This window comes from Pteropus alecto, unplaced genomic scaffold, assembly GCF_000325575.1.
Source record: "Pteropus alecto unplaced genomic scaffold, ASM32557v1 scaffold394, whole genome shotgun sequence".
In the NCBI taxonomy this organism is placed as follows: Eukaryota; Metazoa; Chordata; class Mammalia; order Chiroptera; family Pteropodidae; genus Pteropus; species Pteropus alecto.
In genome coordinates, this window is record NW_006436007.1 from 38154 (window position 1) to 55223 (window position 17070).

Here is a 17070-nt window from a genome sequence, read left to right on the forward strand (position 1 = left end):
CAGACCTGCCCCGGCCACCGGGTCACCCCGGGAGGCACCTCCAGTCGTGTCTCTACTCCCCCGCCCCGTCCCGGCCACCAGGCGCGCCTTCCCGAGCCAGGAACGGCGGCGGGGACTCACCGCAAGCAGGAGAGCAAAGAGACGACGGAGATCAGGGCCCTGGGGACCCAGAGTCGAGGCCCGGCTCCCTGCGCCGGCCCGGGGACTGGGGCGCGCCCTGCGCGGGCGCCCGAGGAAGCCAGCGCGCTGTGTCCCCGCTGCCCCGTGCGGTCCGGCAGCGCTCCTGGTCCCGGCAAAGTCATCAGGGATCGTGCGTATTTCGTGGGGCGCGGAGGTCCTTGCGGCCTGCCGGGTGCGTCGGGGCCGGGCGTCACCATCTGTACCCAGTCAGTTCTTCTTCACTTTTATACCGCGCAGACGCGGTCTACCGCGAAACTATGAGGCAGCGTCAACTTTCTGCAGCAGGTCGACGTAATTATTTCTCACGCGATTAATTCCCGGCTCAGGAGAGGAGCCCTGCGTCTTGAGTGCACCTCCGTGAGAAGGTGGAAGGACCGCGACGCAAACTCTTGCTCAGAGCCTGTCCGCGCTGATGGACCAGCGAGGGAACACTGGACGCCTTCCACGTGCTCTGCTATGGTCCCGGGGCTCGCGGTGCGCCCAGATCCCTCCCACATTCCAGGGCAGTTTTTCCGGTTCATAAACCTGGAACTATTCTTGTCCTCTTCTTCCTTCCCATGCTCAGCTCTGTCACACCCCTTCCTCACGTCCGCTGCATAAGGTCACCCCACTTGAGTCAGAAGAACGTGCCTTCTGGGCACAAGAAGAAGTGCCTGGGGGTAAGGGGTGAGGATAACTCCAGGGCTCTGGTTGAGAACAGTTATTCTTACCACGGAGGCTTCTGTTCACAAATGTGCACGTGTTTACTATAAATTTATTTCATAACACAGAACATGGCGATTTAAAACACTATGTCCCCATAACCTCACTCCCAGCATTACTTAATCGTTCCAGAATATTTTCTCAGCACATGCTGGATATCCATAAACTATACAGAAAAGAATAGTTTCACTCTCTTCTAACTTGTTCTTCAAGTTCTATTTTCTTTTCATTCAACAAAATATCTCGAATATTTGTCCATACATGTCTTTTGAAATCTCCTCCACGCAGGTAAAAAGATTTCCTGCATGGCGGGTGAGCCCCGAGTGAGGCTGTGGCGGGAAGCTTGGAGGAGAGCCCAGGGAGGGACTGCGAGTGCTCTAACTGGCCTAGGCTGGGTGTTGGGGAACCCTCTATCTCTCCCGCTCTGTCCCTGATGGCAAGAAGTGGCCCCTGGAATCTTTCCTGCCCTCTGAAAAGTGCACAGGCCATCCTGGAGGAAGCTGGCAAGCAGTGTGGAAGCGTCTCCTTCTGTGTGGGCAGCTGAGGTTGGGGCTGTGGGAGCCGAGAGTGGGCAGGAGCCAAAGGAGGCTTTCACTGCTCACTGAAATCATTCTGTATTGTTTCAATTTTCTCTCAGTGGATATGTCTTTGCCTCTTTTTAAAAAATCAACAGTGGTTAACCAGGACGAGGAGATTATTGGATATTTCTCATTGTTTTTGTTTTTATACTTTCTCTTTTAAAAAAAAAAGTGATATTGACGCAAGAAAGGAATGGAACACTATAGTCTTGGTGAAAAGAGGTCAATGTCCACGTTCTAATTCAGCCAGTGACAAAGAAGGAACCCAAAACAGAAGGAAATGGAAGAATCAGTCGCTAAATGTAGTTGAAGGAAGAAAAGTGACTCAGCACAATCAGGGTAACTCCATACTCCTATCACAGCAAAAACAATCTCCATGTGGCTATTGCACTATATGCCTCAAACCAAATCATTTTTAAAAGCCTCTTAAAAAATTAGAGAAGTTCATCTTATCTAATGTTGGATGAAGGACTTCCTAAATTTATGACCAAAAAAAACCCCCACATATCTATAGATTTAACTCCTTAAAATTTAAAACTTCTGAAAATAAAAATATAAGACAGAAATAGAAACATACCAGGAATCTGTTATCTGAATTTGAAAAAATGAATGACATCAGGTCTTTAACAAACAAGACAAAAGTCATAAAAAGTTGATTTGAAGAGATTCAAATAACTAATAAATATGTGAAACACAAGATACTGGACCACAAGAAACAGAAACACTGAAATAGAGAAGTGCATATATAAGCCAAATCATTCTTTTCTTAGTTAGTAAAATGAAAACAAAACAGTAGTGATGTCAGATCAAAACTGATAAACCATTGGTTGGAACAGAAACTGGATGTGTGGGGGGCAGGGCAGGGTGTAGAAAAAAAAATACAGAGGTGGAGCCATGGGGCCTCCCAGGAACTCTAAGTGAGAAGGATAGCCAGGGCCTAAACCAAGGAGACGGGAAATGGGTATCTGTGAGCTGGCAGGGCTGAGCCACCTGACTCACTGACAAGGATGCAGAAAGGCCAATGGGGAGAGAAAGTATAGGTGGCCCAGGAGGTGTAGGAAGCCCACAGGAGTAGGGCCACAGATTGACCCCAGTAACCAGGGCCAGCTCACCCCTCAGGGACCCACCACCCCTTCCCAACTGCTCTGTCAGGGCTGGTCTGCACCGTGTGAGAGCCCAGCAGGCCCCGGGGCAACCCAGACACCAGCTGGGGAGGCTGTAGGGGAGCCAGGCTGGACCTGGGGTGCCTCTCCCAGGGGGAAAGGGAGGGAAGAGGGGCTAAAATTTTAGCCCCCACAAACCTGACCCTTGGAAATCCAGTCAGAGCAGGAAACCCACCCATGACCAGCAAGCCTGAAGGCATCAGGGGGGAAAGGAAAGAATGAGAATATATATTAGGACACTTTCAATTACCTAAAGTAAAAGTTTATTCCACAAATGCAAAGTTGCTCAATCAATAATAGTGTACCATATCTATAATCTAAATAAAGAAATGAAAGCGTCTGTTAGTGCACCGAGGGTGAAAAGTTATTTGGTAAAATGAAACACCAATTTTGATTTTTTAATACATCTCAGCATAGGAGGCTGCATCCATAATGGTAAGAATTTCTCTACAAAACTAAGAACCAACGTAATTCTTAATGGTTAAATACTAGAGGCTGAACATTGTTTTGAAAGTCCTGGTCTATGCAGTGAAACAGAAACATATGGCAGATTCTTGGGTGGAGCAGGAGGAATAGTCATTATTTTAGATACAACTATACTTTTAAAATCCTAAGGGTTAAATAATGATACTTGAATATCAATGTATGTCTGGATAAACATTTAAAACATAGAAGAAACAATAAATTAGAAAATGCAATTACAAGAGAATCCATTTTATAAGGGTTCTAAAACTTAAAATACAAAGAAAACAAACAGCCTTGACAAAAAGCGAAATAATTTACATGAAGAAAAACACAAATCTTAACTGAGTTATAATAAAATACTTGACTTAAGATGCTATCTTCTTTGATAAAAAAAATATTAAAAACTGATAATATCTCAATTCTTCCTAGATTACTTTTTAAAATTTAAGGTAAATTTAATAAACATTTCTATGATTTTTTGGGGGAGTGGGAGAAATCTTATGAAACAATTCAAAATTTTACCTTAGTAAAATTATAAGTTTTGAAAAAAATAAGGAAAATGTATTTGCTCTATTAGATATTAAAGTATATTAGAAATTTTCATTGGGAAGAGTATGTTATATAATAGAATGTCTTTCACATAAATAAAATATACAAATATGCATATGTATGTGTACATATACATGGATCAGCATAAAGATTTTGGCAAAGAAACATGAGAAATTCTCTACAGTAGTTCCCTGAAATAAAAAGAGCAGGGGGTGTTGGGAGAGAGTGAAGGTCTCTATTCTCTGAGAACCTTTCTGTGCTATTTAAATTTTCTCACTTTGAACATGTGACTTCTGTTTTTAAATGTTAAAGTAGTTAATCAGGATGGCAGTAATATCAGCCTTTTTAATATTTGTTTTATTTTTTGACATTCATATTATTAAGTAAAAATGTGTATTGATCTAAGTTGGGAACAAAAAGCAACAGTCTGGGTGGAAAGCGAACTATGTCTATATAAACATTCGACCTGTGACCAAGGACAGACCCAAAACAGCAGGAAATGAGAGAGTAAGTAGTGACTGGGAGAAACAAAAAGTGACTCAAAAATTGAGAGAGCACCTCACTTTACATGGATGACAAAATAAATTCCAATTAAGTTACAGCTACATGCCAAAAATTGAATCTCTAAAAATAAACCTCTCCAAGAAATTAGAGAATTTCATTGTTTTCTTAGGTTGGGGGAAGTGTCTTTCTAAGCTTATGAGTAGTTAAAAAGTAAATGTATACACAGGTTTCACTAGTGAAAAAATAAAAACTTCTGTACATAAAATATTAGACCAATGAAAGGACAACAAGAAATTAGGAACCTATTATCTGTATGTGAGAAAATTGCAAGGGCGCAAGAGTATGTCTTCTTAAAAAGACTAATAGAAACGACCAAAATTATACGTAAAAATAGTCAAAACAAAGAAATACAAGTTCAAATCCATCAATTTTTCCTAGTTAGAAAAAACGCAAAAAGAAAAGCCCACAACACCAGATCGAATCTACTGAATCGATATAAACCAAAACTCTGTGTAAATGTATACGTGAGTGCGAGTGTGAATGTGCCTGTGTGTGTATCTACAGTAAAAATACACTTCTACGAGAATCTAATAGACACAGATTTTACTTTTTCTGGGAAGTCATCCTACAAACATGGTTAGAAGAATGGAACTAGATTTATCTTCAAAAATATTCAATGCTATAATGATTTTGAAATAAATTAGAAATTCTTCATATTACGAGGAATTACTAAATTATGTAACAATCACACACTGGAATATTGTGCAGCCCTCATTCAATTATTCAACAACATGGGAGCGCCCACTCTGTGCCGCCTGTTCCAGGCTCTGGGGTACAGTCGTAACAGGGCAGACATTCCACAGAGCTGACAGTCCACACACCAGGGTGGCGGGCTCCCTGCGCAGCAACCCCTTCCCCGCTTCAAGTTCCGACCTCCCTCCATCACCACGTCGCCAGGGGACAGGAGACCTGACCAGCATCGGCCTTTCCCTGTTTCTACCACAGTCCTGGGCAAGCAGAAGGGCCAGGATGCTGCATAGCCACCATCCACTCACCAGCAGACGCATTGCTTCCCCTGGGGACTGTACGATGACATGTGCCAGCTCCGCGTGCTCCTGCTGTTCCAGCTCCTGCTCAGAGACCAGGGTGGACTGCGAGTTCCTGTTGCTCACGATCTCGTTGTGGGCATTGTCACGAGCCCCGGGCCCTCTCCGAGGACATGAGCACCAGGAAAAGACCTTAGGAAGGCAAAGAGCTGACTCAGGAGTCCACACCCAGGCTCCCTGCAGGGTCTCAGGGGGCACAGTAGGTTCTCCTTCCCCACGTCTCCCCAGGCTGTCCCCTCAGGCCGGCACAGGCTCAGCACATCCAGGACTCTGCTGCTGGCACCAGAACCCTGTGCTGTGCTACGGGGGTTCAGCACCCCTGCCTGACACCCTCATACCCCAGGGAGCAGGGTTGTGGGTGAAGGTGTCACAAGCAGCAGGAAGGACAGGGCTTGACAAAGGGGCAGTTGCCTTCTTACACTCAGCCAGGGCCAGCCCCACAGGACAAATGGGACCGTGCCCTCCCAGGGCCTTGCTGCGGGAAGGAAGCGGTTCCTGAGGGCCCGATGCCGCCGGGTCCTGGGGAAACCAACTCACTCTGTCCACACGTTTGGGGTCCACTCCACAAGCTAGAAGAGAAGGGGTGTCTGTCTTAGCAGTGGAAAGGGGCTGCTCAGTGGCTCCTCCTCCCACAAGGACAGTGCAAGGGATGGGGCGTGGGCTGAGTATCAGACACTGAACAAGCAGCCCTGGGGACAGGTGACGGGAGAGGGACAGTCCATCTCTGGGACAATGTTCAGAGGGGGAAGAGAAAGGGGAAAGAAGTAAAAATAGACGCGTATCAAATCTCTGTTGGGTTCTGCTCTGACCAAAGCTGTATAAAGCCCCTGACCCTCTCCTCCTGGCTCTTGTCACCAAATACAGGGGCTGACCACCTCTCCGCTCTGACTGGGGACGCCGAAGAACTGGTCCTGCCCTCCCAGACTTGGCCTGGGAGATGAGGTGACTGTCAGCCGTGAGACAAGGACACTGATATGATCCCAACCCCGAAGAGGTGAGGTGGGACACGGAGGGGTGATCACAGGGAAGGGGATCAGAGCCAGGCCAGAAGAAAACAGGGGGATTTGCGATGTGGAGAGGAGGGCTTTTCTGTCTGAGAAACAAAGCAGGACGCGAGGGAGATGGCAGAGAGTGCCAGCACCTCCCCATCGCCCCTGCCAGCCTCACCTTGAAGGGTGAGCCTCCTGTGTATTGCATGCGATAACATGCAGATGTGGTCAGCACCAGCAGCAGGATACACAGAGATCCAATGGCAACTCCAATCACCAACTGTGAATTGCCTGAGGAGGGAGAGGGAGCGGTCGTCCTAGGCTGGTGGTCACTGGCTCTCCTGAACCGAGACCTCCCCACTGTCCTCAATACCTGATTCTTGTTTGACATACTTGAGGTCACACCAGAGGATACAGGGTCTGGTAATGATCATCCCCTCAAGACACCTGGGTACAGACACAGGGAGGTCGTGAACGGGTTCTGTGAGATAAGAGGAGAGGGAGGAGGAATCTCCTGCCTTGTGTCCCCTACCAGATTGTGGAGGAAGAACAAGCTTCTCCTGTCTGCATGACGTATCCCCTCACTTTGCCTCTGAAATCCAATGTGTATTTCTCACTCACAACATATCTCAATTCAGAGGAACCATTTGAAGTGCTCCATTCCCACACAGGCTGGCGACTACTGTGTTGGATAACACAGCCCAAGGCCCTGGAAGCTTACAGAGGAAAGTACAACTTCCTGTCTCAATGAGCTCCTAGTCAGTGGAAGACACGAGGAGGCACAGAAATAATACAACAATTGGAGAAAGCCTTCACTTAAAGCTCATGCCTCTACGGTGGCAGGAAAATGGAAGTGAAAATGGATCCTATCTGTCGAGAGTCAGTGACCCAAAGAAAGGGGCCCAAAGCTGCCCTGCGATGCAGAGACGTTCCCCAGGCACTTGGCTGAGGACTTGCAGGTGGTATCAAGGCTCGATCTTCACCTCCAGGGTTTTGTTCCTTCAGGTGACCTCAGTCTCTCTGCAGAATCTGTCTTCTCTGATTCTTACTTATCAATATTGAAAGATACTCTAGAGAGACCAACTTTCAAAAAACTTTCCATAATAATGTTATGATGATGACACTTCCTGCCAATGATAAAGATGTGACTCTTCAATAATAGTGCTGGAGCAACTAAGATGACGGCTGGAAAATAATAAAGTTTCTTCCTTATGCTCTTCCTATTAGAAAATTAAGATTAGGTGGATTGATGAGTTAAATATAATACATGAAACCAAAAAAGTACTACAAAAATATAAGAAATTTTTATTACAAGTCTGAATCTCTTTAGTACGACAAGAAACTATCAAACTTGAATAAAATCAATGACATAAAAATTAAGAAGAAAACTTTGCATGGGAGAATTTACGACAAAGAAAAAAACAAGCTAGAAGAAAATAATTGGAACACTAATCACACTTAAAAGTATAATTTCCTTAATCTATAAAAATTCATGATGAACTAAAAAAAGATCAAAGAAATAGTAGACTTGAACAATACTATAAACCAACTAGACCTACCAGACACTATATTAGAGCAGAAATTAATAAAACTGAGACTAGAAAAAAAAGAGAAAATCAACAAAACCGAAAGCTGATTATTTGAAAAGACCAGCAAAATTGACAACAGCCTATTGACTAAGAAAAAGAGAAGACTCAAATCATTAGAATTAGAAATAGGAGGGGGAATATTAGTACGCACCTCACAGAAATAAAAAGGATTGTAAAAGAATAGTATGTACCTTTGTAAGCCAACAAATTAGAAAACTTAGATGAAATAGACAAATTCCTTATGGAGATTAAACAGGGATAGGCACGAGATTCTCATCTCTCCCCGCACCCATCTCACATTCCCTTCATCCCAGCCTCTAAAACTAAACAGAACTTGGACCTTTATTCTAGCTCTAAACTCCGAAACATTCATCTGCATTCACATTTGTCTCTTTGCCTGTTGGGACTAGTCAAGTAACATACACTTGAAAAACTTTCTTTTATTCTTTTCTCTTATTCTAAAATAGTGAGAAAGTACAGGAAAATTTTTATAAGAATAAAAAATTTACATCCTGTCAACCAGAAATTACATCATTAATATCTTATTTACCAAGTTCTACTAGTTTGAGACCTCCAAATTTGTTCTTCTTTATCGAGATTCTTTTTCAAGATTGTTTTGGCTACTTGGAGCCTCTTGCGATTCTATATAAATTAAGGTTTTCTATGTCTGCAAAAAGCACAGTTGGGATTTTGATATGGATTGCGTTAAATCTGTGGAGCGCTTTGAGTAATATTGACATCTTTACAATATAAAGTCTCCCGATCCATTAACCAAGATGTCTTTGCATTTATTTATGTCTTCTTTAATTTCCTTCATAGACATTTTATAGTTTTTAGTGTACAAGTATTCCTAAGTATTTTATTGTTTTTGATGCTATTGTAAGTTAAATTGTCTTAATTTCCTTTGTATATTGCTTAATCTCAGTGTATAGAAACATAAGTGATTTGGGGGTGTTGATTTTGTATCTTGCAACTTTGATAAATTTGTTTAACAGGGTTTTTCTTGTGGAATCTTTAGGGTTTTCTACATATATATAAGATCATATCTGCGAACAGAGATAATTATACTTCCTTTCTGATTCTTTTCCTTGTCTAATTGCTCTGATGTTAGCTGTGGGTTTTTAATATAAGACTTTAACTATGTTGAGATAGTTTCCTTCTATTCCTAATATTTTTGTGTGTGTTTTTATCATGAAAGAATGTTGAATTTTGTCAAGTATTTTTTCAACAATGATGTGGTTTTCATCCTTTATTCTTTTAATGTGGTAATTTCTTTTTTTAACTTTTAGAAACTTTATTTTCTGTCAATCTTATTTCCATTTTGTTTAAGAGTTTGTGGAAGAACAGCTTAAGACTGTTCACTGGTTGTTCCTACGTACTCAGTGGCCTAAGTAGTAGGGGCTACAGACCTGTCTTCAGTAGGAAACTTCCGAATTTGCACAGAGGGCACGTGTAACACTTTCAGAGCAGTCTGTGACCTCAGGTTGAGCAGTATTGATTAATTTTCATATGCTGAACCATTCTTGCATTTCAGGAATAAATCCCACTTGGTCATGGTGTATAATTCTTTCAATGTGATGATGTATTTTTTTGCTAGTATTTGGTTGAAGATTTCATATCAATATTTATCAGGGCTGTTAGTCTGCAATTTTCTTGTGGTGTCTCTGGTTTTGGTATCAGGGCAAGGCTGAGTTAAGAAGTGTTCTCTTCTCTTCAATTTTTTGGAGGAATTTTGGGAGGCTTGGTGTTGATTCTCCTTTTAAATGTTTGATAGAATCCACCAGTGAAGCCATCTGCTCCTGGGCTTTTCTTTGTTGAGTGTTTTTTTAATTACTGATTCAGTCTCCTTACAAGTTAATAGCTCTGTTCAAATTTTCCATTTCTTCATGATTCAGCCTTGGTATGTGATATGTTTCTAGGATTTTATCCATCTCATCTAGGTGATCCAACCTGTTGAGCAGCAACTGTTCATAGTATTCTCTTATAATCTTTTTTATTTCTGTATATTCAATTATAATGTCCTCTTTTTTACTTCTGATTTTAGGTATTTGAGTATTTTCTCTCTCTCTTTTTTTTATTAGTCGATCTAGTTAAAGATATATCCATTTCGTTGATCTTTGTTCCATTGACTTTTCTCCATTGTTTTCCTATTCTCTAGTTCATTTATCTCTGCTCTAATCTTTATTATTTTCTTATTTTACTAGTTTTGAGTTTACTTTGCTCTTCATTTTGTATTTCCTTAAGGTATAAAGTTATGTTGTTTGAGATCATTCTTCTTTTTTTAACTCACAGCTATAAATTTCTCTCTTGACACTGCTTTCTCTGGATCACATAGGTTTGGTATGGTGTGTTTTCCTTTGTCTCAAGATGTTTTCTAATTTCTCTTGTAATTTCTTCTTTGACCCATTAGTCATTTAAGAGTGCATTATTTAATTTCCACATATTTATAGATTTTCCAGTTTTCCTTCTGTTAATGATTTCTACTTTCATTTCGTTGTAGTTGGAAAAGATACTTTTTATGTTTTCAGTCTTTTTCAATTTAAGACTTGTTTTGTGACCTAACATATGGCACATTCTGGAGAATGCTTCATGTGCCCTCGAGTAAAATGTGTATTCTGCTATTGAGTCGAATGTTCACACACACACACATACAAACACACACACACACATATTCAATCCAAAGGGATATGCAATGGGCAAACTTTTGAAAATATAGGATACAAGATCAAATGTTAAGTAAAGCTCTTCAGGTTTAAAAAGGCACTTGACAAAATGTCCCCCAAAATAGCTTATCAATGTCCCATTAAATACCAAAGTGTCACAGAAAAAGATAAAAGAGCAATTCAGAATAGGATCTCTGTGCAATAAATAATATCACGTGGACAACAGGAGAAATCTAAATGGAGTCTGAGGATTAGCTGGTAGTAGTGTATTGATGTTAATTATCTGATTTTTAAGGTTGTATTGTGGTTATAGGAAGAACGTTCTTATTTGTCAGAGATACCCACTGAAGCGTTAAGGGGTGATATACATTTTGTCATTGACTTGTTCTCGGTGGTTTGAGAAAAAATTTTTAGTATAGTTTTTGCAACTTTTCTGTAATTTGAGAGTGTTTTAAGTAGAAAGTTAAATTTTAAAAATTGGGCCTCCTCTGCAATTAATACCTGTGTCTCCTTTTTCTGCTGACACAATCCTATTGCCTCCTATGCTCCCTGACTTGCAACCTATGACCTGCTAGATTCACTTATTACTTCTAGCAGGTATTCTCTGCAAATGAAGGAAGTTTTATTCCTTCCTTCCTGATCCTTATGTCTTTCTCCCCTGGCCAGGACCCAGAATACAATCCTGAAGAGATGTTATCAGCATGAACACCCTTGGTCTTGGTCTCAGTAACTGAGGGGAAGTATTCAAGATGTTGCCATGTTAGGTGAAGTTACTCATAGCTTTTTAATACATGAACTTTATCAGATTGAGGTAGTTCCCTTCTATTCTTAATATAATGAGAATTTATTTTTAATCAAGAATGGGTGTTAATTTTGTCAAATGCTTATTCTGTATCAATGAACATGTCCATAGAGTTTTTCTCTTTTACACGATTAATATAGTGTAATATAATATAGTAACACTGATTAATTTTCAGACTGGCATCTTAGAACCCACGTTATCCACCCACTCAGGAAGGTGTGTCTGGAGCCTGGTGAGCAACGCATTGCAAGGGGCTTAGGAAACCTCGGGGACCAGACATGGTCCTTACATTTTTTAGGACAGTTCTGAATCACAAGGAAAGGAGGCAGAGGCACAGATAACCCCAAGGGTTACAAAGGCGCAAAGAGCTTGAATGGGCTGCCCAGGCAGAGGTGACAAGGCCATGGGTGTCAGGAACACTGGTGGACATAGAGGGAAAATTTCACATGGACAGGATTACAGACAGGTATGAAGTCAAAGTAATTGGGGAGAGGCAATGTCAAGTGGGGTTGGGGGAAGAGGCTTTGCAGTATGTGGTTGTCTCTGCTTGAGGGACCCAGGGTGTAGCTGAGATCTGAGAGAGAGAGTGCTGTTCCAATTCTTAAGATTTACAGACGCTACTCACCCTGGCTCCACCCAGAGATCAGTCATTAACAAAGGATTTCCTTCCTCTGCCAGCAGTGCAAGTGACGTACATTAGACTGTTCTAGAGTCAAGTTTCATCCTTCCAGTTTGTATTTCCTGGTAACAATCCACCTGTCACTCATTCTTTCTTTTCTAGGGCATGAAACCCTGAAAGCTGCTCTGCCGATATCAAACCGACCAACTATGGCATCTACATCAGACTTGTTCTCAAGGTCTTTCTGTGGTCTGACATCTGCTTCTTCAGAAGTTGTGGGTTTGGGGGTTTTTTGTTATTGTTTTTAGTTTTTAGACAGCTAGTTAACATTAGCCCTCTGGTCTCTGGTTCAGACCACCATCAATTAGCTTCATGATTCTAAGAAAGCCACTTCTCTTCCTCTCTAAAAATGTTTATTATTGTTGAAATAGGGGGGCATTAAATGATCTCACAGGGAGATCCCTCCAGCAGTGACCCTGTGTAAAGTGAGTGCAGGCCTCGTAGACGAATTCTTACCTGATGATTAGACAGCAGAGGACCCAGAGAGGCTGCTCATCACTCCTGACCAGCTCCTCCAACAAACAGCTCACCTAGACATATGGACCATGAAGGTTCATACACGATGTGGTTGCTGTGAAAATAAAATGAGTTAGTATGTATACACAATGCTTAGAACAGAGCTTGGCAAATGGTAAGTGCTCTATTTAAGCATAAGCTGTGATTAGTAAAATCATTACCAACAATGCTGATTTTACTCAAAACCACATTTTCCAAGCCAACAATAACATAACCTGAGGTCTTGCAATCCCATGGCCACACTTGTGCCAGACAAAACAGAAGAATGACATTCACAGTTGCCATCACAGCCTCTCTGGAGGTGAGGTGAGCCGGGAGGGTGGGATCTCACAGAGTTTTTGCTAAGCCATTTAGGTCTTTGGTCTCAGCTCCTCCCCCGCCGACTGTGAGCTCCCTCCCCTAGGGCCCAGACTTTCCCAGAGTGAAGGGCTCATCAACTACTTGGTGGGTGAATAACAGCTCCCTCCCCTGGGACACAAAGGAGGCGAGTCCAGGGATGGCCTCAGTGGACTGCCTGAGGACAGCTTCCAGGCTGCAGCTCAGGGAGGGGACCCAGAAGGAGGCCTGTGGCCTCTGTTGAGGAGACACAGCTGGGAGTTCCCGGAGGCCGAATGCTGGGCAGAGAACTGGAGAAGAAGGCACTGCGCAGAGAGAGGGCTCTGGAGGTGTGCAGGGGGCCCACTCAGAGTCTGGGTGAGTGCTGATCGGTGCCCCTGAGAGGGACCAGCCCAGGCCTGGAAGAGGCACGGGACCTTAGCAGGCTGGTCAAGGATTGAGGCCCACCCAGGGCTGGGGATTGTTCACGTTCCCCTTCACCAGAGTGGGCAGACTGCATAAAAGGGTTGTTACCAGGATTTAACTACTAGAGTCTTATTAGTTAACTAAATTAGCTCCAAATAAGGCAGCTGTAGCCCAGGCATAAAATTTAAAGCTAGCCCAGCAGGAGCAAACTAATATTCAAATTAATTAACTGTGTGCCAGAACGATATACAGCACTTTAAAGGAACACAACAAAATCCAATACACAGAATTTAAATTCATGTCTGTCATCTAATAAAAATTTACTAGGCATGAAAAGCAGCAGGACAATGTCCACCATAATCGGTACAATAATCAACCCATAAAAACAATCCAGAAAGTGACAGAAATAATGGAATTAAGGGATACAGATAACAAAAGAAATAGACAATGATTAATAGAATAATGTAATTGATAGAAAGACATGAAGACAGCTATTATAAATCTTATAACTATACTAAAGGATGTAAAAGAAAAGATGAACATCGTTAGGAGAGAAATGGAAGATATTAAAATGTCCCAAATGGAAATTGTAGAGATAGTCCGAAATGAAAAATACATAGGATATGATTAAGGGCAGATTAGGTATTACAAAAGATCAATGAACTCAAAGACAGAGAAACAGGAGTTACCCAAAATGAAACAGAAAAAAAATGGAAAAAAAAAAAAAAATGAATATTCTCAATTAGCTCTGGAGAATATCAAGCATTTTACTATAAATGTAATTAGACACCCGGTAAGGGGAAGAGACAGACAAAATATTTGAATAAATAATACCTGAAAATCTTATAAGTTAGATATAAACTTTAAACCCAAAGATCCAAAAAAATCCACAAAACCCCAAGTAAAAGAAGCAAAGAAAACTATACCAAGGCAAACCAAAATTACATTGCTCAAGCCAGTGATAAAGAAAAACCTTAAAGGCAGCCAGAGAATGAAGACACACACAGCCTGCCTTGAGAGAAGCAGGTAGGGGAGGCTGACGTCCCACAGACACCAAAGCAGAACAAGGCAGAGCAGACATTGCCCACAGCCAGAGTCTTTTGTCCTCCTCCTCCTCGCCAAGATTTTTCCAGTCCTGGCGAAGGAAAAGTAGACCAAAATCAGGGACTGAGACTTTCCTAGCAGGGCTGGGGTGTCCCCCAGAGGGACAACTGAAAGCATTTGGACACACCAGGCCTGTGACCCTGCATTGCCATCTGCACCAGGCCTGTGGCCCTGCAATGCCATCACTGCATCCCCGGCGGGGGGCGGGCAGGGGCTCCTCTGCACTCCTCCCAGCAGCTCCAGCAGCTCCAGCAGTTCCCCGCCCCACTGTGCTTCAGAATTCCCCTCGCCTCCCTCTCAGGAAGCTGATCCAAGGAGCCAGTAGGTGGAGCCACTGCTGGGGTGGAGACCATGGGCCCTGTGGCCTTCCTGGCACCCTCGTGACCCTTATCAACTCCGAGGGTGTGGTTTGTGTTCCCACACAGTCTCCTACAGGTGCCCACACAGCTCTCAGGGTTTACAAAAGACCCTACAGACCTTCATCTGCTCCTCACGTGACACCCGAGGAAGTGATGGCCACTCCAGAGTCTCAATGCTGGAAAGGAGCAGAGCAGGGCCGCTGTCCTCAGCTCCAGTACAGGGCTCACACAGCCTGACTGAACTTCTGAGCCTCTGAATCTCACAGTTCCTGCTCTGACAGAGAGGGAGAGGGGAGGACGGCCTTAGGGGAGTAACTAGATCACACCACCACTTACAAAGAAAGGACCTTCCTATGAACTTCAAGTCTATGTCCCTCCAAAAGTCACAATCCCAAATCCGATGGTATTAAGAGGTGGAGTCTTAGGGAGGTAATTAGGTTTAGATGAGGCTCTGAGTGTAAAGCTCTCTCTACACTGTAAAGAGAGTGAGAAATTAGTCATCCACAACCAGGAAGTGAGTCCTTACCAGATGCCAAATCTACCAGAACCTTAATTTCAGCTCTCCGGCCTCCAGAACTGTGAGAATTAATGTTTATTGTGTAAGCCACTCAGTGCAAGGTATTCTGTTAGCAGCCTGAGCTGACTAAGGCCTTCAGTTGAAGACTGAGCCAAACACTAGGCCTCATTTGATGTAACCCTTTTTTATTATTCTTTTATTGAGGAATAATTGACATATAACATTAGTTTCATGGGAACAACATAATTCACTATTTGTATATATTGCAAAATGATCACCACACTGTCTACCTAATCTTTTTAAATGTAAGTTCTTTTAAATGTGTGGCTGAAGGCAGTATGGCTGAAGGCAGTAACTTGTCTCAGTTCATAAAATTCAAGGCCTGCTTTTGCAATGCTCACAGGGTGATTGTCAAGGCTGAGGCGTGGGTAGGAGAGAAGAGCACCCAAGGGACCATTCAGCTCCATGCTTATATCAGTTTTGTGTGGCCAGGGTAGTAGAGTTGAATTTCATTTTTCTCCATACATTTATCCAGTTGTTTCAACATCATTTTTTGAAAAGGCTTTCTTTTTCCCATTGAATAGTTCCGCTACCTGTGTTGAAATTCAATTGGCCAGAGACAGAGTTCATTTCTGGAGTCTGTCATCTATTCCATTAATCTATTATTTGTCTATCCTCAGGTTAATACTACATTGTCTTGATTACTGTGGCTTTATAGTCAGTCTTGAAATTGGGTAGTTTAAGTCCTTCGACTTTTTTTTTTCTCCTTCAAAAAACCACTCGTATTTCCATATAAATTTTTATAAAATAAAAATACTGCTGGGATTTTAATTGGCATTGATTTGAATGCAAAGATCAATGAGAAGACTTGGCATCTTAACAACATTGAATCTTCCAATTCATGAGATGGTTTTATTTTAGATCTTCCTTATTTAATCTTGACAATATTTTGTAAGCTTTCTGTGTACAGGTTGTGTACATTTTTATAAATGTATTTCCAAATATTTTTGATGCTGTCGTCAGTGGAATTGGTTTAGTTTTATTTTCAAACCATTTATTGTTGCGATATGAAAACACAATTGATTTTGTTCATCGATCTTGTATCCTAAGATATTATTAAATTTATATATTTCTAGTTGCAGTTTTGTAGATTATTCAGAATTTTCTACATACGCAATCATATTGTCTATAACTAAAAGCAGTCTTAATTCTCCTTTCCAATCTCTCTAATCTTTTTTCTTGCTTAATTGCCCTGGCAAGAACTTCCTCTACAATGTGAAATAGAAATAGTGAAAGCAGACATGCTTGTTTATTCTCAGTCTTAGAGGGGAATATATCTTTCAATATATTACTATTAGATATGATATTAGTTATACTTTTTTCATAGATGTCCTTTATCAGATTGTTTCTTTCAGCTTTGACTTTCTGCAGTTTGAATACGATACGCCTATGTGTAGTTTTATTTTGGCATTTATCCTGCGTGGTGTTCTTCTAGCTTCTAAGATCTGTGGTTTGGTATCTGACATTAATTTTGGGAAATTCACACTCATTATTGCTTCAAATATTTCATCCGTTATTTTTTCTTTCTTCTTCTGATATTCCCATTCCGTGTATATTATACCTTTTGTAGTTGTTCCGCACGTCTTGGATATTCTGTTCCATTTTTTTCAGTCTTTTTTTCTCTTTGCTTTTCAGTTTTTGAAGTTTCTATTGACATGTCCTCAAGCACACTAATTCTGTCCTCGGCCATATCTTGTACATTAATGAGCTCATCAAAGACATTATTTACGGTAGTGTTTTTGGTCACTAACATTTCTGATTCTATCCTACAATTTCCATCTCTCTGCTTAAGTTACCTGTCTCT

At 41.8% G+C, this 17070-nt stretch overlaps 1 protein-coding gene across 6 annotated transcripts in view; it reads right to left on the reverse strand.

Annotated features, from left to right (window-relative positions):
* Positions 1-17070, reverse strand: part of LOC102879083 (tumor necrosis factor receptor superfamily member 10A-like) — a 41429-nt gene that overhangs the window by 18977 nt on the left and 5382 nt on the right. The window contains exons 1-6 of one of the 6 annotated variants that reach the window (XM_025046681.1): positions 14808-14929; positions 12426-12540; positions 6630-6717; positions 6415-6527; positions 5785-5816; positions 5197-5379 (exon numbers count right to left, since the gene is read on the reverse strand). In XM_025046681.1, the coding sequence (XP_024902449.1) occupies positions 5197-5379; positions 5785-5816; positions 6415-6527; positions 6630-6670 (369 nt within the window). In that variant the 5' untranslated portion in view covers positions 6671-6717; positions 12426-12540; positions 14808-14929. Of the gene's footprint in view, positions 1-5196; positions 5380-5784; positions 5817-6414; positions 6528-6609; positions 6718-12425; positions 12541-14807; positions 14964-17070 lie in introns of those variants that run through there. The other 5 variants (XR_003046245.1, XR_001516866.2, XR_001516865.2 and 2 more) reach the window with 5 other exon arrangements.